Here is a 23,759-nt window from a genome sequence, read left to right as displayed (position 1 = left end):
GAAGTGACGACACAAAACAATGGAGACCCCCTGTTACTGAACAAACGCACTAAAGCATATATGGGCAACTGGCGGCCCCCACCTTCACTTAATGCGGCCCGCAGGTTTACCGGAATACTGATTTATTATTGATTTCAGCTGTTACAATTACAAACATGCAAACATGACCCTCTTTAATTACTATAGTCTATATTAGTAGCTTAATGACTAGTATTACAATTCTATTGTCTTTTTTTATGTCCAATGTATTTGTATTTAAGTTCATAAAGTTAATGCATTTGAAATTAAATAAAAATGTAATTTTTCAGGATTCCAATAAAAAAATAGCAAAAAAAAATCTGAATTCCAATTCAAAAATAGCAAAAATAGTAGATCTACAAGCTTGTCGCACTGCAACGCGTTTTCAGCTTGTAGATCTGCTACTTTTGCTACTTTTGTGTGACATAGAATGTGGCCCTCTGGAGTGAGTATGGAAATATAGTGGCCCTCTCCATCATCAAAGTTGCCCGCCACCCCTGCACTATAGAAATGATTACTATCAGAATAGAGCTTATACCTTTTAACAAAAAAAAAAAAGAAAACAGACAAACAAATCACTTGCCTTTCGTTTCATTCATGTTACCTGTGATAGTGAGAGAGAGGAGCTCACTTTCAGAGGAGAAGTTCTGAGAAAAAACGTGAACGTGATACAAACAGCTGTAGTTCCCCTGGTGGGTGTGGTCTGCTGCAGCAGCAAACCGGAAGTTGGCAGAGTGATTGACAGCTGGTTGTGTGTGGTCGTGTGTCGTGTTGGATCCAGTGAAGGTGAGGTGGAAGGATCCTCCTGGGTACCACGGCTGGATGGAGCAGCCGATGGTGAAGTTGGAACCCTCGAACACCCGCAGCCCCTGCTGCTGGCCCTCAGAAACCCCGTTTATGGAGGGGAAGATGGTGATGTTTGGTTTAAACAGCAGATCTGTAATGAGACAGAGGTGATTGGCAGTTACCTGAACACATGACAGTATTTCTCGATGAAACCGTTAACATTATCATTGTGAATTACACGTCTATTATAGAGATGTTGATCCTGAAATATTTCATGCAAATGAATTACATTGATAGAGAAAAAGACAAATAGTGAAACATCCTCTGACAGACGGACATTGTTGAATTCATTGTTACCTGAACAGATCACCTCCAGTCTCCAGGACGTTTTAGACTTCTTTATTCCACACTCCCTCAGTGAAGACTCGGACCCAACACAGGGAGATGCAATCTCCCATGCTTTATCTTTCAAACCGGTTTCTGGTACATGGTATCTGGTTTCCGTTGAAACAGCAGCGCCACAGTTCAGCTGTCTACACACTACGGCTAATGAGTTCTGGTTCCACTCAGACAAGCCATCCACTGGTCTCCACTCTCCCTGGTGTTTCATCTCCAGTCTCCCGGCACAGTGACTGGGTTCTCCCACCAACCTGACATCATCAGAATCTGTATACAGACAGAGACGGTGTCATTAATTATATAAGATGTCATTGTATTTTCTGAACAGTCCACAGCACACCAGTGAGATGCAGAGTAGACAGAAATTGTGTCAACTTATATGAGCATCAGTGACGACTAATAATATGATGGTAAGGTTGAAAATGGGTGTAAAGTCTTTAATAAAATAGTAGGCCTAGGGTGACCTTAAATGGACGCCTCAAAAACATGTTTGACATTTTCGGAATCACTTAAACCAGTGGTTCTCAAACTTTTTCATGCCAAGGACCCCCAAAATGATATGTATTTGGCCGCGGACCCCCATCTAAATATATTTTGTTCCAGGGACCCCCAGAAGCAAAGATTTGAGTTACAAATGTTCGCTTTAAAAATATATATATTCAAAGATTTGCACACATTTTCAAGATTTAAAAAAAATAGCAGATCTACAAGCTCATAGCGCGGCACTCGGTGCCGCGCTATGAGCTTGTAGATCTGCTATTTTTGAATAGCCAAAGTATAAAAGGTCATAATTATTGTGATGCTATATTTACACATTTTTCTGGGTACCCCCTGGACCACCCTCAAGTGCCCCTGGGGGTCCCCGGACCCCACTTTGACAACCACTGATTTAAACCTCACACACAGTCTTATATAGAAACATGCAGTAAAAGCATCCAGCGATCACCTTATGTATTTAAATGGCATGTTGTCATTAAATCTGCCGTAGTATTTTCACACAGACTTCAACCAACCAAGTGTCATTAAAATAGAATCCTACTGTACCTGAACTGCAGACCAAAGTGAAAATTAGAATGACTATTTTATCCATATCTGTCTGTAGCTTCCAGTTCATCTGCTGGGCGAGGGTGCTATGATCTAGATTTCTGTCCTCACTGAACAAGTTTCCTGTCTAATAACTGTTCATTTGTGTCACGACACACATGTGGTTTCTCTGTAGCTGGCAGCAAGGTGCAAGATGGCGAGAAGAGGCAGGAGGCGTAGCGTAGGCACGCAATGGTCTGAATGGCTGACCGCAAGAGTGAGTTAGAGGAAAACATTGTTTAAATGTCAATACGTCTCCCTACAGAAGTCAGAGATGTCGATATGTCTATAATAGAGAGAAGCTGCAGTGAATTTCACTCTCCCAAACATATGCATAGTAATCAAGGGTGTAATGGGGTCTGGGGAAGTGGGTATACTCCAACATTGCAAAACAAATGTATGCCTATACCGTATGATAGCATATGTGTAGCATCAGTGCAGGTGCCAGTGTGTGTATTCACACATCTCAGCTGTCCGGCAGAAACCAGCCCCAAAATGTTCATTTTTCAGTAAATGAAAAAAAAAAAAGGAGTTAGGAGGTTTTGTTCATAAGAACAGCTGAATGGACCTCCAAGATCACAATGAGGTTGGAGGTCAAAAGGGGGTGGAGCCTGGAGTCAGAAAAAACAGCTAACTCACCCCCCTTTGTTGGAGTTAGCTGGTTTAATCCTCACTGAGCTAAACAAAAAGGTGTGATTTTGTGTTGAAAATGCAACCAGTTAGTTAACCAGACAGCTAGTCAACCAACCAGTCAGCTAGTTAGCCAGCCAGCCAGCCAGCCAACCAACAAACTAGCCAGCCAACCAACAAACCAGCTAATTAAGTATTGGTACAATTTCAAGGTAATAGTATAGGGATAATACAAGACAGTCATTAGTATATAATAACCATCATAATTACATTATTACAACAAAGTGGTGAGTCTGACAAGAACATGGTATTTGTCTGAGTCTGACTATTATGCCTATGACCTTCTTGTCTCTTTTGTTGTGGCGGGATGTGACACACATTTAGGAGCCAACACAGCACAATTCTTTATTTCACCCATAGCAGTGTTTTCTTCCATCCTGTTGCCTGGTCACTCGTCAGTTGATAATGATTGTTCTTCGTGTTGTTGCTTCGTTGTCACTTCCGTCTTCCTCTAATACATTTATGTGCAAAAGCTGCTTGTAAAACACCTGGCACTGGGAAAATTATGTTTTTAGGTTTTTATTATCATCACAAAACATTTGAAGATAAACTACGAACAATAACAACCATTTTCATTCGTTACCTTCCTTTAGAGTCCTGTAGAGATAATCTTTGCAAAAATAATTACATAAACCACTTAAACCCTATATATTTTGTTGACCGGGGTACCACAGGGATCTGGCTCTCCTTTTATCCCCACTACAGTGACGCGTTGGAAGCTTGTAGATCATTTATTTTCACAGAATCTTTGCCTATTTTCGCTGAATGTTTGCATATTATGACATGCCCAGAACAGGGACGATAGGGTTCACGTCTATGTTTTTTTCTCAGAACTTCTCCTCTGAAAGTGAGCTCCTCTCTCTCACTATCACAGGTATGTGGTCACATAAATAAGGCTATAGTCCTACCTGCATGATCGCGGTTCAAATCGGACCCGAAGGTTTTTCCTGCATGTCACCCCCACCTGTCCTGTCTCTCTGTTTACTGTCCTGTCTGAATAAAGCATTTAAAGTGCCCCAAAAATATCCCATCCTTCAAAAAATAATAACAAGAATGGCATTTATAAGGAACAGCCATTGACAAGTCTTTGTAGAGAAAAATAGATCAGAGGTTGATAGAATGTCCAAAAATAATGATTAAATAATTCTTCACAATATGATTGGTAGATTAGAGACCGATCAGGTTGAGTTATCTTCATTTGCGTCCAGGAACCTTTTCTCCAAGAGGAACTTCCATTAGTTTCTGCAAATTAGGGAGAAAGATACAAAGTACAAATTTATTGAAACATTACAGCATGTTAGAATCGAGAAGGGTTTTATTTATCATTCTGTCACAACACGCTGAACCCCAAATTTGCTCCCGATGAGCAGGTTGGTGCCTTGCATGGTTTCCTAAAACCCGGTTGACTTTCAGATTACCAGGCAGCCTCTCTACCCACTAAACTGCAGCTTAAGGCTTAAGTTTCAGTCAAGTACAACAATAATTCAAATCCAGCCTCACCTTGAGCAGTCGAGCGGCGTGCACGTTGTCCTCCTCGTTCTCGGCCCTCTGTCGGTCCACCTGGTAGCGGTCGCAGGCCACCGCCAGCTCCTGGGGATCGTAGAGGACGGCGGGGTCCAGGGAGTGGCTGTTGATCAGGCTCACCAGGTACTCCTTGTAGTGCTTCCTGTGAAACACAGGAAGTGACATTTGATACGTTATAGTCTACAATTTAGGAGTGGATTAAAGGCCTTTGCAGACAGGGTGCGATTTTTCGCACGGAAAAAACGGACGATATCATTTTTTAAATGAACACATGGTTCTCAATGACCTCATGCACACCGGCTCCGAATTTACCGTGCGGTGATGCGGCGATGCGTTTTTTTTCCAATCAAACCCAGTTCGATTCATGCGTCTTTTCGCATGCGGTAAAAACTGATTGACTAATCGCACCCTGTCTGCAAAGGCCTTTATCCAGGGCAACATACAATGTGCAAGATCAGAGTAACTGGCCTGCCAGTGAACAAATGACAGATAAATGATGGATTTAGTGCTACAAATCAACTAGGATACCGGGTAAACATCAAACCTAGCATCTGTCTAAAGTAACTACATGCTATCTAAATAACATTGTATGACTAGAATCTATTTAAAACAAAAAAGGTGACAAGAAGCGATACAAGAAAGGGGGGGTGCTAGGGGGGGTGAGATGGAGTGAAGAGGTGAGCTTTCAGACTGTGGTGGAAAATGGGGAGTGAGTGTGCATTCCTGGCTGGAGTGGTGGTGGTCTTTCCAGTTTGAGTGCCAGGAGGGGGAAGAGTCTAGGAGGCCAGTGGTTCCCAAAAGACCCAAAAGAGAAATTAGACGTTTGCCTGGGACCCAAACTAGAGAAAATAGCAGATCTACAAGCTCACAACGCATCGCTTCACGCCGCGTTGTGAGTTTGTAGATCGGCTATTTTCATTACTTCTGAAACTTTTTAAAAATGTATTATGACATTTTATTTTATTCTGCAACACCAATGTATGTGTCCAAACGTTGCTAATAAATATTTCTAAGGGAGCAAACATTCAGAGTATCCAGTATATTTCCTACATGGTCTGCGCTGTAACAAGCACCTGGGAAACAGTTTCACTGAGATTGTACATTGCAGAGGATTTTGAATAAAATAAATAAATGAAAATGTGAACTGACTCGCAGAGGCCTGCTTGGTCTGGCTGGGTCCTGATCCCACAGGGAGAGTCCAACTGCTGGCCACCTTCATCCTTCTGTTCCATCACACCACAGGCGTCTGGGGTGGGGAACAACAAAACACTTCAAACAAATATTCAGAGTGAAAAAAACAAACTGTTCAGGATCAAACACAACTGTTCAGAGTGAAAAACAATGGAGTGAGAAACGGTCAAATGGGACTCTGAAGCAAAGTAATGTATGGATCAATCAATACAAAAATGATTTCTGTGACACAGATAATAATAATTCTAATAATAATAATAATATAAAGTAAATGAAGTAGTGTGTATAGGAAGTCTTACCAGTCTGTGTTCCATTAGGAGGGTCAATGTTGAACTCCACAACATTCTTCTGAGAAACAACATCAAGACACATGATTACATCATCACACAGAGATGTAAGATTCAAGAGTTGTTTTGGTACATCTCATGTATGAGCGCACACACACACACACACACACACACACACACACACACACACACACACACACACACACACACACACACACACACACACACACACACACACACACACACACACACACACACACACACACACACACACACACACACACACACACACACACACACACACACACACACACACACAGGAATGCAGACAGAGGAGTGACAGGAAGAAAAAGTAGTGAGTGGGGAGAGAGAGACACAGTTAATAATTCTAACATATTAGTAGAAGAGTTATTCATACATTTAAAAAGAAAAAGATCATCAGTTGTTTTGTCATTCATTTGCAGGTTACATTTGTACTCTCTCAGAGTTAAATTGACACTGAGGATTACACAGTGTGGAGTGAGAGATAACTAGTGGAATGTGCGTCCTCAAGGACAGAGGACCGCTCAATCTACCGTCAACGCTGTAGCCTTGACATTCCTGTGATGTCTGCCAGGAAATGCTCCATCTACGATAATCCTCAACTCCCTCTACACAAAGACCCTCTCAGTATCAGACCACAAGTTTCATTAAGACGCACATATGTACTGTAATTTATTCATTTATGGGTTAAGACGCACATATGTACTGTAATTTATTCATTTATCTATTTAACCAGATAAATACCTGCAGCAAGGCCTGCAGTCTGGCTGGTTCCCAGTCTCTGAGGTAGAACAAACAGTCCCGAGGGTGATGAGCGTGAAGGCCTGTGATCTTACATTGAGCTGTCTTACATGCTGTCTGTGAGACACACACACACACACACAATTTTCAATTCACACACACACACACACACACACACACACACACACACACACACACACACACACACACACACACACACACACACACACACACACCCCCCCCCCCCCCCCCCACACACACACACACACACACACACACACACACACACACACACACACACACACACACACACACACACACACACACACACAAACAAACAGGGAGTGAGAGAGCAACAGGGAGATAAAGTTGTGAGTCACAGACAGTTAATAATTCTAATATATGAGTATAAGAGTTATTATTTACAGAGAAAAAGATTATTGGTTGTACTGGTTCATTTGCATTGTATGTGAGTAAATAATGAAGTAATGAAGTAATAAAGTATGTGAACTGACAGTGTGGAAGGGGTTGTTGCAGCCGCTGCAGAACTGGTATCTGCACTGGGAACAGCTGAAATGGATGCATCCTCCCTTTGATAATGCATACTGGAACCTACAATGAGGACATGCTGGAGAGAGAGAGAGAGAGAGGGGGAGAGAGACAGTAGTTAAATTAATAACAGGTCCATGTATTCCATTTACAGTACATGCTAACCTCTTGGTTGACTCTTTTATCCCGAGTGACAAATCATTTTTCACCACGAATAAAAGCATGAACCTGTATGAATGAGGCATCATCGAATTGATGGTTTGATGAGAAATGTTCGCATATGCATTTACAGATTGCTTATCCTGCAAATGACCTGACTACACTTCTTTCGTAACAGTTGCATGCCAACTTGTGCGTACATTGCAACCTCCTTTTTACCTTGTAATTCTCCACATGCGGTCTCTTACTCCCCTTATGCTGGTGTGGTGGTAAATCTGACACAGTTTGGTGTCAACTGTCAACCATTTAGAATGAACATGTTTGATGATCTTAAGGTCTCTCTATCTTGGAGCTTATCTAGTCATAATAGAATATATGTCGGAGAACTGCACTGCCACTGACCTGTGTGATGTACTTCTAACTGTAACTCCTACAGGTACAAAATAGAAGTGTTAACACAGAGACGGACGCGCTTATAATTTCTATTTCTACAGGTACAATATAGCAGTGGTTCTCAACCTTTTCAGGCCGTGATCCCCCAAAATAACTGGGAACCCTCCAACCCTGACAAGCACTTGGAAATGTAGGAGTTGAGGCATAACATTTTAGTTTGACTTGGTTCCACAGATAAAATTTGTGAAAATAGCCGATCTACAAGCTCAGAACGCCTCGCAACACAATCTCTACCTCTTTCATACATTATTTGACAAATTGGACAATGTGTGACCAGTTTTTATAATTTAATTTGTTGAATACTTTTGATGCAGTAATGGGGTTTTTTCTTGAGGTATTAAAAAGGTCTTAAAAGTCCTTCAATTGGGGCGCCCGCTGGCCTAGCGGTCCATGCGCATATCACATTATAGGCTCTAATGCAGCCTGACAGCGGGTCGCGGGTTAGAATCCCGATCACAATGACCTTTGCTGCGTATCACTGCCCGTCTCTCTCTCCCTGTTTCTCTACATTATGTACTATCAACAAAGGCAGAAAGTCCTTAAATAGTCACTTCACTGTCATCTGGGGACCCCCCCCTAAAATCATGTGGGTCGGGACCCACAGGTTGAGAACCGCTGCACTATAGAACGGCGTAATCATAGGGACTGACTGATGCCGTTGTCTCTGAGGAAACCGGCGAGGCCTTGCTTCTGATACTCGGGATCGTTGTCTCTCTTCCACTGCTGGAACTGATCGCAGGTCACGTCCTGATGCTGGACTTCCCACTGGGAGAGAGGAGGAGAACCAACGTTACATTTATTATAAACACTATCAATACTAAACACAATCAATACAAACGAATGACAACATGACAAGAGCTTCAACTAGCAGATCTACAAATAGCGAGTACGATTTTAACCCATTTAGACCGGAAACGGATCTGTATCATTTTAAGATTTCTTTGGGCTATTCAAAAAAATAGCAGATATACAAGCTCATAGCGCGGCACCGAGTGCCACACTATGAGCTTGTAGATCTGCTATTTTTTTTAAAAACATTTTGAAAATGTGTGCAAATCTTCAAATATATATATTTTTTAAAGCAAACATTTGTAACTCAAATCTTTGCTTCTGGGGGATTCTACAAATGTCTTCTAAATCCTAACAGTTTTTTTGGAACGTATGTTGCTATAATATCAGTGGTTCTAAAACTTTTTCATGCCAAGGGCCCCCAAAATTATATGTATTTGGTCGCGGACCCCCATCTCAAAATAGTTAGTTCCAGGGACCCCCATGAAGCAAAGATTTGAGTTACAAATGTTCGCTTAAAAAAATATATATATATATTAAAAGTTTTGCACACATTTTCATGATTTTTCAAAAATAGCAGATCTACAAGCTCATAGTGCGGCACTCGGTGCCACGCTATGAGCTTGTAGATCTGCTATTTTTTAATAGCCCAAAGTATAAAATAATGGTTAAAGTTGTTCAAATCTAAAACGAAAGATGCTTTCCCCGGGCCTTTACTGGGTTAAGAACAGACTTGAGGACACGGTGAGTAAAAGCCGGTGGTCGTACTTACGATACGATAATACTTTATTGTCAGTTTGCACTGAAATTTGTCTTGCGACCCAACAGCCATGTATGCAACATATAACAGTACACACATTTGACATGACACAAGAAAACAACAAAATACATACATAAAGACATGCAAAGACAAGAGCAATGTCCACCACTCAGCCTACCCCAAGCCTACAACTCCTGATTAAGCCTCAATGTCGTCTGATGGACAAAGGACCTCTTCAGTTTGACCTTATTGTATGTAGGAACACCGTATCTCCTTCCTGAAGGCAGCAACCTATATTCTCCATACAAAGCATGGCTAGTGTTTGAAGTGATATTCCTTGCCAACCTTATCATACTGTTATTATACGTAGATGTATAGAGCCTCTGAAGTGGTTGTCCAACAATCTTTGAACAAATGTTCACTTGCTGCAGCAGTTGTGATTTTAAAGCTACAGACAGACATCCATACCAGGTGGTACTACAGTACTGCAGAACACTCATAACAACAGAAGTGAAAAACAAAAGAAGAATCTGTCTTCTAGCACCAAAAGATCTCAGACGGCGAAGGAAATAGACTCTTTGTTTTGTCTTCTTACCCACTGATTCAATCTGGTCTTTCCATGACAAAAGGTGGTCTATTACTACTCCTAGGTATGTATACGAACATACCTGGTTGATCTGTTCACTATGAATAGTAATGGGGGATCTGTGTATCTCTAGTGGAGCACCAAAAACAATCTCTTCTGTCTTTTTTGTGTTAATGATAAGAGCGTTGTTATCACTCCACTCCACCACCTTATTTACTCTGTGTTGGTGAAGTCCAGGATCACTGGAACTATCCAAAAGAGAAATCAAGACTGTATCATCAGAGTACTTTAGAATGTATTGGTCTGGTTTGTCAGTGCGACATTCAGACAGACATTCCTCAGTACGACAGCTGTCAGTATAAAGTGTGAAAAGTACAGCTGAGCTTACACAACCCTGGGGAGCACCAACATTAGTAGTTAATGCTGAGGAGAGGGTTTTGTTCACTTTCACCCTCTGTACTCTGTTCGTAAGGAAGGAAGCATACCAGTGAATTAAGTATGGATTCAGTTCCAACTGTACCATCTTTGTCACCAGAATATCAGACTGTATTGTATTGAAGGCTGAAGAGAAGTCTAAGAACAGCACCCTTGCATGATTCTTATTAGACTTATCTAGGTGTTTTGTAATGAAGTGGACCAGTGTGACAACCGCGTCCTCTGTACCGCAACCTTTCTTATAAGCAAACTGACAGGGGTCAAATTTGTCTTTAGTTATACTCACAAGATGTTGCAACAGTATTCTTTCCAGTGATTTCATGGTCACTGAAGTGAGAGCTATGGGTCTATAATCCTTATGTTCTTTTGGACATTGGATTTTGGGTAGTGGTTTTATGTGCGAGGTTTTCCAACACAGAGGAATTATGTGTGTGTCTACAGAGGTTTGAAATATTGGTTGCCACACAGGAGCCAACTCAGATGCAAAGTTTTTGAGGAGGAAAGCACTGCACTCGTCCGGCCCATTAGCTTTCCTTGTGTTAGTACACCGAAACACTCTCCTGACATCCTCTTCAGTGATGATAATTCTGTCTGAGGGGGCAGGTGTTACAGCCTTCAGAATCACCTAATGATTCGAATCTGGCATAGAAAGTATTTAGGTCATTGGCAAAGCCAAGTTCATTGTCTGTCACAATAGGCTTGGTTGGGGATGACATTCCTGTCATGGATTTCATAGTATCCCACGCCTTTTTGCGATTCTTGGCTTTAAACGCATCCTCTAGATGCTGTCTATGTGCCAATTTTGCCTGCCTCATTTTTGTTTTTAGCTTTTTTCTGTCAATTTGAGTGCACCGAAATCTTTGTTTATGAAGGCTGTTTTCCTTTCATTTATAACATTCTTTATGTCCTTTGTCACATAAGATTTATTGTTCGGATAGATTTTAATTTCTTTTGTAGGAACAACCAGCTGTACACAAAAATTAATGTAATCATTTCTAACTGTGGTTACTTCGTCCAATGAACCATCTCTAAAAGTGTCCCAATCTGTACAGTCCAGGCATGCTTTTAGTTGTTCCTTGCTTTCATTTGTCCATGTCCTAACTACTTTCTTCTCCGGCTTTCCTCTCTTCAGTTTTGACTTATAGACTGGAGTCATGCACACAACATTATGATCAGAGGTCAATATAGGCGGGCCTACCTTGGCAACATATGCTTTTGGAATGTTCACATAACACTTGTCCAGAATGTTATTTTTCCTAGTCGCATCCTTGACATACTGTTCGAATCCTGGCAACACAGTGTCTAGATAACACTGGTTCAAGTCTCCAAGCACGATTGCTGGTGCCTCTGGGTACTGTAGTTGTAGTCCATGTACACAGTCAGCAATTGTTTTTGCTGCCTGTGCGGCTCTTCCTGGCCCTTTTGGAGGCACATAGACTAAGAACAGCAGAATGCACCCAAATTCGCGGGGAAGATAGAACGGTCTTAAAGTCATGCCCAGGATCTCCACGTAGGGATCGTCGCATATCCCGAGTTTGACGGAATGGGATCGACACCAGAGATCATTAATGTACACACATACTCCACCGTAACCGCTCCCTCCACCTCTGTCCAGTCGCACCAGAGTGAATCCGGGGACCTCATAGAGTGAGTCTGGTTTTGATGGCTTTAACCAGCTTTCAGTGAAACATAACAGTGATGCCTCACGAAATTCATAGCTGTACCTTGTGTATGTTCTTATCGTGCTGATTTTGTTTTCCAAGGATCGCACGTTGGCCAGAACGATAAAGGGGAGCGGGGGGCGGGTGAATCTCCTCCGTAATCGGTTCCGAATTCCCCCTCTTTTTCCTCGTCTCCTCCTCCTTTTTCCTCGGATCAGCTCCACGGGGATGTCATCCAACACCGGCAAGTGGACGTGGCCCGCCGTTGTGTTCGGCTCCGGCGGCCGTAATGCCAGTAGTGCAGCTCGGCTGTACACACGGGCGATCCCGGTCGCCTTGTCTTCACGCCAGATGTTTGTCTCGAGCCGGGTCCCCGGTTCTACCGACCAGCACTTTCCACAGGAGTTACTAATACACAGGATCAGTAGAACTACCTCTACGGCTCTCATCTTGGCGATCTTGCACATCTTTACATGTAACGACATATAGACACACGGACAACACAAACACTTAACACCAAGGCATACAAGGCACGCTGAGGTCGCGGTGCAGCCGCAGAGCAGCGCACACGGAAGCTCAGAGCAGAGCAGAGCAGAGAGAATGGTTAAAGTGGTTCAAATCTAAAACGACAGATGCTTTCCCAGGCCTTTACTGGGTTAAGAACAGACTTGAGGACAAGGTGAGTAAAACCCGGCGGTCGTCGTACTTACGGGCTTCTTACAGCGAGCACAGAAACTCTTGTTACAGGACAGACAGGTGACCTTCAACTGGTCTCCGTCATAGATGAAGCCAAATGTGCACTGTGGAGAGACAGAAAGAACAACACACACACACACACACACACACACACACACACACACACACACACACACACACACACACACACACACACACACACACACACACACACACACACACACACACACACACACACACACACACACACACACACACACACACACACACACACACACACACACACACACACACACACACGTATGTGAACACAGGAGTGCAGTGTGGAAACAGCACCTCCTGGTGAATCAACCACTGAGGGTGAGAAATGCATCAATGCAACATCATGGTTTTGAGCCATGATGTCACACTATCCTCTATTCCTACGCTGTACTACGTGGCGTGGAATTCTGGATCAATCAGCAAATCGATAAGGAATTCGAGACAATATTCTAGGTGATGGTGGTTATGCTTTAGGTACACGATATCGTGGTCAGAAGTACATTAACACTCATGTCAGTGGTACGGTAGTTCTGCCTCGAGCACAGGGCAGAGATCATAGTTATACTGTTAGCTGCCTGAAGGACAAACTGAACCGTAACCAGATAGGCTGTACCAAAACAATAGCTATTAGGCCTAGTGGAGACATTTAGGCTCTTACAAGCTGTATCGTAGAAGTATTATAAGTGATGGTATAATATAAAGGTTAGATATAAGCAGCCATGTAACTTCTTCATCATGCGCCACTACAGCAAACATAAAAACAAACGTACTGTATATATGACAAAATATCACAGAAGGAAAAAGTGGTACTTGGAAAGACTGTCACAGCATACAGAGGGCCTCGCATGAAACATATTCATACAGATTATTTACTAGTGAAGACTAGAATATATCAGACAACTGAAGGACTTGGCCATGGCACAAGGCCGTTGTGAGTAGAGGTCCTGGTTAATTGTGTCAATTATTTCTGTGCTGCTTATTGTCACACAATATAATATAGTGGGGAGTGAAGGATCTCCTCACTCAACCTCTCCTCAAACAGAGGGTCTATTTTTTTGCATTGACACAACATCTTGGATGCACCCGGATGTCTAAGCGGACATGAGATGGCGAGGACATTTAAATCACGCTGACCCTAGCGGATCCTCTCACGGCTAAGCGGATGCGGAAAGTATAATTTGGCCGTAAGTCTTGCGTTTAAACTTTTATTCATACAGGGTAGACTGCCAAGCATGTAGCAGCCTGTTCCACAATCACACGGTTACACAACACACAACATTGCCAAAAATAACAGTGCCGGCAGAGAGGTGAGGCAATGTGTGAGAAAGGTTCTCGGATAGTTTTTGGAAAAAGTACTCAAATTCTTTACTTAAGTAAAAGTACCAATACTGCAATATAGAAATACTCTGTTACAAGTAAAAGTCCAGAATTAAACATTTACTAAAAGTACAAAAGTATTGGCATCAAAATGTACTTCAAGTACCAAAAGTAAAAGTACTCAAATGTTTGAAAATAGCAGATCTACAAGCTCACAACGCATCTCAGTTGTGAGCTTGTAGATCGGCTTGTAGATCGGCTGTATAAAATAGGGCTAAAGTGGTTAATGTAGGTTTCCTAATATAATAATTCATATCTGAAAAGTAACTAGTAACTAAAGTTTCCAAATAATTGTAGTGGAATAAAAGTACAATATTTTCCTCAGAGATGTAGTGGAGTACAAAAATTGGCAATACTCCACTAAAGTAAAAAATACCTAAACATTTTACTTACGGTAAATACAGTACTTGAGTAAATGTACTTAGTTACTTTACACCACTGATTTGAACCCTGGATGTTCGCAGGTTATGTGGTCAATTTATTAGCTGGTTGAGCGACACATCTTATCTCTTTTGTTATCAGACATTATCTGATTTCAGACTAGAGAAGGGAAGAAGGAAGACATGGATCCAGAGATATGAAGACAATGACAAAGGCATGTTGAATCAGCTAGAAGTCTAACGCTTGAAACCCACCAGGTGCCCAAGCATAAGCTCTGGGCGGAAAAAATAGTTTTTCCGCATGCATTCTCATTGAAATGCATTGACCAGACATCCTGTCGGGCACAAACCTGGGTGCGCGATAAAGCGCGTGAGCGGCACATTTTTGGGTGGGTTCCCAGCGTTAGTCAATACACGTAGCAAACGGACGTCACAACAACACACTTAAAATGACAATGCCATGCTGAATCAGCTAGCATGCACACTTACCAGGCAGCACCATAGGAACTTGGGGTCCATCATCAGAGTGTGCTCCGTCAGTTTTTTATGATAGAGGTGGTAGACATCATTGTCCAGACAGGCCTTCAACTATCCAAAAAAAATGCAATATTATCAATAAATCATGTCCTATCATTTAACATCATATAAATCAGTGAGTTTCAATTGCATGGAACCACAGTAAGATATGCATTAGGCCACAGACCCCATTTGATACGATTTTATTTATCTCTTAGCTTCTTTGAGGCTGTGTGCCATTTCAGCTTGGGTCTCTTGGTACAGAGCTGGCAGCAATGTTTGACTAAAGCTAAGCTAGCTGCTAAGCTAAATGGCAAGGCTCTGTTGCTCAGCCAATAACAATGGGTTAGTTAGACATTTAGCTAAATGACCAAGCTATCTGCGAGAGAGTCGCTACAAGGTAGAGTCAGGCTTAGGTAGAGAGTCAGGGTTACACTCTCATCGCTGTGCTGAACAAAACAGTACAATTTTAAGCCTGAATACCCATGGTAGATGCCGTCAAAGGCCCACAATAATATCGAGAGGCCCCCGATAATATTGAGACATTTTTGTTACGGCGATATCACAATAACGACAACATTGTTACTCTTGACATCCCTTGTTAAGAGTCTAAAGAAAACTTTGGAAGTACTGTAGGCTACATAATTCATAAATAATAGACATCCATGGTCAGGAGAAATAGGAATGATCAGGGAGGTGTCAAAATATGAAATAATAGTAATTAGTAATAATACTCTGGCCGACACAGGGAATGTTTAGCCGACACAAACAGGACAAATCTTTTAAAAATTAGTTAGAATTAGAACACCTTTAAAAGAGCAATAATATTGCACTTTTAACAAATGGCCGTTAATCCTTATCCTGGTCAATCCTGATAAGGGGGGGACTTGTACATCAGGAAACAGGAAACTCCTGCCCCATAGGCCAGTGGTTCTCAAACTTTTTCATGTCAAGGACCCCTAAAATGATGGGTTATTTCTGCTGCGGACCCCCCCGTCTCAAAAAATATTTTTGTGCTAGGATTTTTCAAAAATAGCAGATCTACAAGCTCATAGCGAAACTATGAGCTTTTATATCCGCTATTTTTGAATAGCCAAAGTATAAAATATGGTTAAAGTGGTTAAAATGATTGTGACGCCATGTTAACTATTTTTGCTGGGGACCCCCTGGTACCCCCCCAAGGACCCCTGGGGGTCCCCGGACCCCACTTTGAGAACCAATGCCATAGGCGTCATGGCTCGGGAACCAAAGGCTACTAACTTATTGTAGCTAATCAGTCATTACCTGTATATCCAGGGTTGAGAAGTAACTGTCCAGCTGTTCAGCATCGTTGATGTCTGGACCGGAGCATACAGGACACACCATGTCTCTGATGTGCTTCTCTTTCACAGCGATGGTGAAGTGCTGTGAGAAACACTCATGACACACTGAGCACTGGCACGACGTCAGGCACTGCATCTATAGGTGCACACACACACACACACACAGACACACACACAGACACACAGAGACACACAGAGACACACAGAGACACACACACACACACACACACACACACACACACACACACACAGTTATATTGATGTTGTCCAACATTGTCACGCAAAAGTAGCAAAAATAGCCAAGCTCACAACTCGCATTTTATTATTTTAGATTCGCTTTATTTTATAGTTAAAGTGAAAATGGTTAATTGTTTCTGTGATTTTCATAAATATTGAACAACGAAAAAAAGTATTAACAAGGGCTTGTGAAAAAAAATCATTTCCTGATAAGTAACAGTTTTGGACATGCTTGTTCCTGTGTTGTTTCATTCTCAAGATGTGAAAGAAAGGCTACTTTTATTTTATTAAATTGTTTTCTTAGAAACACACCACCTACATTTGGCTACACTGTCATTTGAACAAAATACAATTTATTGGACTGTAAATATAATAGCAATACAGTGCATGCATGTGGGGGGGAGGGAGGCTGAATTGTTTTAGTTTTGTTCACAGCACAGATGAGTGTCTTACATTTGGCTACACTGCCAACAAAAGACTACTGATATTGCTCTGCAGTTAAATCAAATTACAATTTACAATTTAGGCATTTAGCAGATGCTCTTAATCCAGAGCGATTTACAGAAAGGTTGTAATGTGATGCATTTGTATGTGACTTTGTTATAGTCCAAAGGTACAGTATGACAAGAGATGCAGTTGGTATTTTCACGTTTTCAAACATGGCCGCCTTTGAAAAAGGTTTGGACAGCCCTAATCTAAGAAAACAGAAACGTTTGCTTAAATGGTGTGCACACAAACACACTTAAACACACACACACACACACACACACACACACACACACACACACACACCTTGCTGCGGGGGAAGATGCTCATGCAGCAGGGACACTCGTTGTTGAGGACTCGTCTGATGAAGTCCCGGTCCTGGGACTCCTTCACGGCCTGCACCACGTCCTCCAGCGAGCAGGACACGTCCGCCTCCTGCAGCAGAGACAGCGCCAGCTCACAGCGCCCCCAGCTGGGCAGCTCGTACAGCGCCAGCAGCCGTCTGCACAGCCTCTGTGGAGAGGAACAGAGAATAGATGGTGCATTTACATACCACCGTACCACCAGTGTCTCTGCGTGGTTTCGCGACCGTGCACACGCATGCACACACGTATTCGTACATGTGACTGTCATTAACTCAGTGCCTGCCATGGACGCGTTAACGCGCCGAATTCTGCCACGGCGCAGCATTTTTATTATTTTATAAGCGATCGTGCTGTGACTCACACGGAAATAATCATCCGAAGATTTCCGCCTCGATCCACTTCCTGTCTTTTGGCTTCCTGCAAATGCTTGTAACTCGAGTTAATTTGTTTTGCCCTGGATTTGGCGAGACACAGTGGTTTCAACGGGCTCTAGCAAAGGGAGCGACAGTTCCCGGTTAAAAAAGAAAATTCTCTGGACGACGAACAGTGGTCCCCTTTGTGTTTACCAACCGTCTGACAAGCGATCATAATGTATATAAATGTTCTGTGGCCAGTTGGGGAGGTGGGAAAGACGTACATTTTTGACAAAAGATGCTATTTTCAGCTTGCCTGCGGAAAGTAAAGTTACCTCACGGGTGAAATCTTTTTCCTCTGGGGATCGGACACAGATCCTGTTTGTGTCTACACACGATGGGTCGATGGATCAAAAACTTCTGTGACCAGTTGAAAAGGTTATAAAACACGAAAATCTATGTATATACTCTGGCAGTGAAAGAGTTAAAATAGCGTATGCCTATCTTTAGAATCAGGACCACAACACTGGCGAAGACATAACACCATGCCAACACAGGCACCAGGTGTAAACATGAATTGGCCTGGGGCTGTTTGTGGTGTTTTTAATCACCAGACTGGCTAACCTGTTTGTCAGGATGTTTGGCGTCGAATGGAGCCTCCGGCTGCTCACTCCAGATGCGCTGGTGGAAGGGCTCCAGGAGGGGGCGCTGGAGCAGAGACAGCGCCTCTCTGATGTCACCTCCGCTCAGCCGCAGAGCCTCCTCGCACTGAGACGTCTCCCGGAAACCCAGGGCACGCAGCTCTCTCATCTAACACACGCACACGCACACGCACACGCAGACGCACACACACACACACACACACACACACACACACACACACACACACACACACGCACACGCACACGCACACACACGCACACATAACACACAGATTTATGTTTCTCTCCAACATAAATACAGATTTTTTTTAATATGATCTTGGCTACTGAAATGCTACAATGAACCGAGAGAGAGACAGAGACAGAGACAGAGACAGAGACAGAGACAGAGACAGAGACAGACCCAGTCCTAGACCGGGAGAGCATCTGTGTCATTTTAGATTTTAGCGTTGGCTATTAAAAATAGCAGATATACAAGCTAACAGCACGTCACTTCGTGCCATGCTGCAAGCTTGCCTTGTACATCTGCTATTAATTACTACTAACTACTAATTTAGAAGGCATTTGTAGAATCGGCCTCAGGTCTTAATGGGTTAATAGCACATGAGACAGTAGTAGCATCAGATCCTGTTACCTTGGCCTGTCTGTCTCTCAGCAGCTGTGTCACTGCTTTCTCAGTGTCGCCCCCTACTGCCAGCCACGCCTGCTTGGCCTCAGCCCTGGACAGCTTGAGGGCAATGTCTGGACTACACGGCGCCAATGTTCCTCCATCCCTCTCGACGACGGTATCCTCCGTCCCAGAATCCCTTGCGTTGTGGTTTTGCTGGACCGAAATTGCCATGGCGCAGATCTCGTCCAGCAGGTGAGGCAGCTCCGACGTCAGCCAATCACAGGGGTTGGTGTCACTTCCTCCGCAGACGCAGAGGGCGGCGTACAACTCCTCTGGACTGACCCCTTTCTTTTCTGCTTCCTGAGGGTCAAAGGTCACAGACAATAGCACATACTCACGTACTTGGGAAACCCAGTCAACTAAGTACATAGGATTTAAGTTGTTAACACGGAGATCTCCGTCATTTCAAATCCAACGCTTGACTGCCATTGACGGAGATCTCCGTCCATTAATGATTACGCTAGAGGGCACACTTCACCAACCTATGAATGATGCCTTGACTGCGAGAGAATGATAGAATCGGAAATGACGTCATCGAAAAAAAATTATAAACCACTTCAATGTTATGAGATTTAGAAAAACACATCTAACTCGGATTTCTTCTCCCAGACTATGTTTTTAGGTGAAAACGAGCCATATTCAACTGACGATAACAACAGAATGGATGATCGTGGTTACAATGTCTTTGTTCCGGTGGAAAGCAGAGAGACTCGCCTCAACACGGAGTCAGTTTGTTTACGGTACATCCGGGTTGAAAAAAAAAGATTGGTGGATCTTCAAAAAGACACAAAATAAGGTAAAACCGCTGGCAGTGGCGGATGAATTAATTAAAACGCAGCTGTGCAATTTTTTGATTTGAGCTAAAAAGCATTATTTTACACTTTGGCTATTCAAAAATAGCAGATCTACAAGCTGCTACGAGCTTGTAGATCTGCTATTTTTGAAAAATCTTGCAAATGTGTGCAAATATTTGAATATATATATATTCTTTTAAAGCGAACATTTTTTACTAAAATGTTTGCTTCTGGGGGTCCCTGGAACAAAATATTTTGAGATTGGGATCGGCAGCCAAATACATATCACTTTGGGGATCCTTGACATGAAAAAGTTTGAGCACCACTGATATATAGAAACATACGTTTTTCAGAATACTGTTGGGATTTAGAAGACATTTTAAGAATCGGCTTCAGGTCTTAATGGGTTAATAAGACTAATTTCCTGTTGATCAACATATTTTCGACGTGAATCCTACTCTTATCTGAGTGATCAGTTTGAGGCCGTCGTCCCTCATCAGCTTCTGTCTGTTCAGGTCCGGGAGGACTCTGGGTTTGGGCTGCGGGGCGGTCGGCAGCTCCTTCTCCCTGCTGGAGGAGCGCTGGACGATGGAGGAGGCCTGGATGATGGAGGAGGCCTGGATGATGGAGGAGGCTGCTGCTGCTGCTGGCTCCTTGCAGGGGGAGGCGCACATCTCACACTGCAGGACCGGCTTGAGGTTGACGTACGTGCACTCCTGACACATCCACTGTTACACAGACTTTAGAACTTTAGAGGCTTTAGAACGCGATCCGAATAGAAGTCCTCATCATTAGAAATGCATTGAAGTTCTCTATTGTGTATGACAGAAACCTTGTATCTCTACATTTCATTGTTTTATCATAAACGCATACCCTATTGTATGGCGACTATCAAACTAACTTATAGTCACAGAGAGACTAAATCAGGGAAACGTTTACCTGCCAGACGCGGCGCTAGTCAAGAAACCACTTTTCCAGGGTGCTGCGTTTCGTTCATTTTATTAAAGTTAAAATCATTTCATTTTAGCGACATCATGACAAAGTGAATCATAGCGCTGCATTTGGTGCGCTATGGCTGACACCACGTGACCCCTTTGTGAATGGCATGATCAATGAATCAATTAAAAACCCTAACAACTATTGTCAACATTGACATTGAGAATGTACAACTTGTGAAGACCAACCTGGACGCCCAGAGATCCCGGGGTGGAGGAGGAGAGCGGGGTGACAGGAGGACGAGTGGCCAGGCGGGGGCGCTCACACACCTCACACAGGATGCTGCTGCCCTGGTTCACCACTGTACAGCTCTTACACTGCCACTCTGTCATCACAACACAACACACCACCATTCATTCACACTCAGTTAGTCACCTTGTCTCGTTCACAAGGTACCAGTCTGACAACTGACCTCTTCAGACTCTACCTCACCCCCTAGCACTCCTCTCAGACTCTACCTCACCCCCTAGCACTCCTCTCAGACTCTACCTCACCCCCTAGCACTCCTCTCAGACTGTACCTCACCCCCTAGCACTCCTCTCAGACTCTACCTCACCCCCTAGCACTCCTCTCAGACTGTACCTCACCCCCTAGCACTCCTCTCAGACTCTACCTCACCCCCTAGCACTCCTCTCAGACTCTACCTCACCCCCTAGCACTCCTCTCAGACTCTACCTCACCCCCTAGCACTCCTCTCAGACTCTACCTCACCCCCTAGCACTCCTCTCAGACTCTACCTCACCCCCTAGCACTCCTCTCAGACTCTACCTCACCCCTTAGCACTCCTCTCAGACTGTACCTCAACCCCTAGCACTCCTCTCAGACTGTACCTCACCCCCTAGCACTCCTCTCAGACTGTACCTCAACCCCTAGCACTCCTCTCAGACTCTACCTCAACCCCTAGCACTCCTCTCAGACTCTACCTCAACCCCTAGCACTCCTCTCAGACTCTACCTCACCCCCTAGCACTCCTCTCAGACTCTACCTCGCCCCCTAGCACTCCTCTCAGACTCTACCTCACCCCCTAGCACTCCTCTCAGACTCTACCTCACCCCCTAGCACTCCTCTCAGACTCTACCTCAACCCCTAGCACTCCTCTCAGACTGTACCTCACCCCCTAGCACTCCTCTCAGACTCTACCTCACCCCCTAGCACTCCTCTAAGACTCTACCTCACCCCCTAGCACTCCTCTCAGACTCTACCTCACCCCCTAGCACTCCTCTCAGACTCTACCTCACCCCCTAGCACTCCTCTCAGACTCTACCTCACCCCCTAGCACTCCTCTCAGACTCTACCTCACCCCCTAGCACTCCTCTCAGACTCTACCTCAACCCCTAGCACTCCTCTCAGACTCTACATCACCCCCTAGCACTCCTCTCAGACACTACCTTCCCTAGTACTCCTCTTCAGATTACACCTCACCAGTGGTGTAAAGTAACTAATTACATTTACTCAAGTACTGTACTTAAGTATAGTACTAACTAACCATATAGAGAGAAAGGAAGGTTTCAACTGGTCTTCTATTGGACCAACCTGTGTTGAGGGACGAGGGGATGGACATGGACTCTTCCTGAGCGCTGGAGGTGGCCGTGGCCAGGCGTGGTCGTTCACAGGTCGTGCAGAGCACAGCTCGAACCTCATTCACCGTCGTACAGTGCGAACACTCCCATGGAGAGAGAGACGGGCTGGACAGGAAGAGAGGAGAAACAACACCACACATACACATTTAGTTTAGTAACTAAGGGTTTCTCAACCCATGGTTAGAACCTAATAGTGGGCCATGAGATGGCGTAGGTGGCCGTAGCTTAGTGGTTAGAAATACTCCTCATTGACTTACATTGTACGGTAAAACAGCTCTCAAAGTCACTCTTTTAGCACAGAAATGAACGCAAACAAAGTTGATTCAGACAATATAGAACATCACAAAACCCAGTACTGTTTGTTTTTTTAATAAAGAATGTTTTTGTTTCGTGTTGATTTTGCCATTTTTATTAACCCATTAACTGCCAGAGGTATTTTCATCTTTTTTTAGCCAGTGCCAGAGTTTTTCATTGAAAAATAAAAAGTACTCAGGAGCCGAGATACAGAATTAAGTTTTAAGTTAACAAGGAAGTGGATAGGAGTCTAGATCTTCAAAAAATCATATCTCCTTGGTCTTTGGTTTTTTAGTTCACGTAGATCTACGCGATTGGCACGGGGCGGCTTTAAATAGGTTCGCGTAGATCTACGTGATTGGCAGTGAATTAGTTAAGAAGAAACCTCTGACTGGATCCGTGGATCCAGATCCGGATCTTGAAATAGTAAGGTTGACATTTCTATAACAAAATAAACAGTACTTGGATTGGTGATGTTCTATATTGTCTGAATCAGCTTTGTTTGTGTTTGTTTACGTACTAAAAGAGCGACTTTGAAAGCCGTTTCACCGTACTATGTACGTCAATGAGGAGCATATTTTGAATTATCAATTTCTAATCAATGGAGCAACTATTTTTGATTTCTTGTCCACCTTTGGAGTTACATCGTGGCAAGGTAACTACACAACCCAAATCTCTACCAAAGTGGTCTTGCCCTTTAAGCCCTTTTTTATGCTTCATCGTACGATGGTGTACAAGCTCATAGCTATGAACTTGTAGATCTACCATTTTTGAAAAATCTTGAAAAAAATATTTTAAGATTTTTTTCAAAAAACTGTTTGGAATTTAGAAAACAT

The 23,759-nt window shown here is 43.3% G+C and overlaps 2 protein-coding genes across 4 annotated transcripts in view; both read right to left on the bottom strand.

The window, feature by feature from the left end:
• Positions 1-593: 593 nt before the first annotated feature.
• On the bottom strand, positions 594-2,306 carry LOC308076882 (putative DMBT1-like protein; the record flags this gene model as incomplete). The annotated part of the gene is made up of 3 exons (XM_080417401.1): positions 2,248-2,306; positions 1,162-1,470; positions 594-955 (listed from the first exon to the last, which is right to left on the bottom strand). Exons 1-3 carry the CDS (start codon positions 2,291-2,293, stop codon positions 594-596), a joined length of 717 nt encoding a protein of 238 aa, XP_080273527.1. The 5' UTR covers positions 2,294-2,306.
• A 1,173-nt stretch (positions 2,307-3,479) lies between these two features.
• Positions 3,480-23,759, bottom strand: part of LOC308077452 (E3 ubiquitin-protein ligase RNF31-like) — a 30,177-nt gene continuing 9,897 nt past the window's right edge. For 2 of the 3 annotated variants that reach the window (XM_080418133.1, XM_080418135.1), the window contains 16 exons: positions 22,583-22,734; positions 21,238-21,374; positions 20,512-20,781; positions 19,224-19,559; positions 18,552-18,737; positions 17,516-17,722; positions 16,449-16,622; positions 15,138-15,236; positions 12,864-12,953; positions 8,573-8,687; positions 7,277-7,389; positions 6,765-6,878; positions 5,991-6,039; positions 5,650-5,746; positions 4,477-4,642; positions 3,480-4,218 (listed from right to left, as the gene is read on the bottom strand). In XM_080418133.1, coding sequence (XP_080274259.1) covers positions 4,171-4,218; positions 4,477-4,642; positions 5,650-5,746; positions 5,991-6,039; positions 6,765-6,878; positions 7,277-7,389; positions 8,573-8,687; positions 12,864-12,953; positions 15,138-15,236; positions 16,449-16,622; positions 17,516-17,722; positions 18,552-18,737; positions 19,224-19,559; positions 20,512-20,781; positions 21,238-21,374; positions 22,583-22,734 — 2,353 coding nt within the window. In that variant the 3' untranslated portion in view covers positions 3,480-4,170. The remainder of the gene's footprint in view (positions 4,219-4,476; positions 4,643-5,649; positions 5,747-5,990; positions 6,040-6,764; positions 6,879-7,276; positions 7,390-8,572; positions 8,688-12,863; positions 12,954-15,137; positions 15,237-16,448; positions 16,623-17,515; positions 17,723-18,551; positions 18,738-19,223; positions 19,560-20,511; positions 20,782-21,237; positions 21,375-22,582; positions 22,735-23,759) is intronic. The other variant, XM_080418134.1, reaches the window with a different exon arrangement.

This window comes from Gymnoscopelus braueri (genome assembly GCF_963280865.1).
Source record: "Gymnoscopelus braueri genome assembly, chromosome: 21".
Taxonomy (NCBI): domain Eukaryota; kingdom Metazoa; phylum Chordata; class Actinopteri; order Myctophiformes; family Myctophidae; genus Gymnoscopelus; species Gymnoscopelus braueri.
This window is presented reverse-complemented; position numbering and strand designations above follow the sequence as displayed.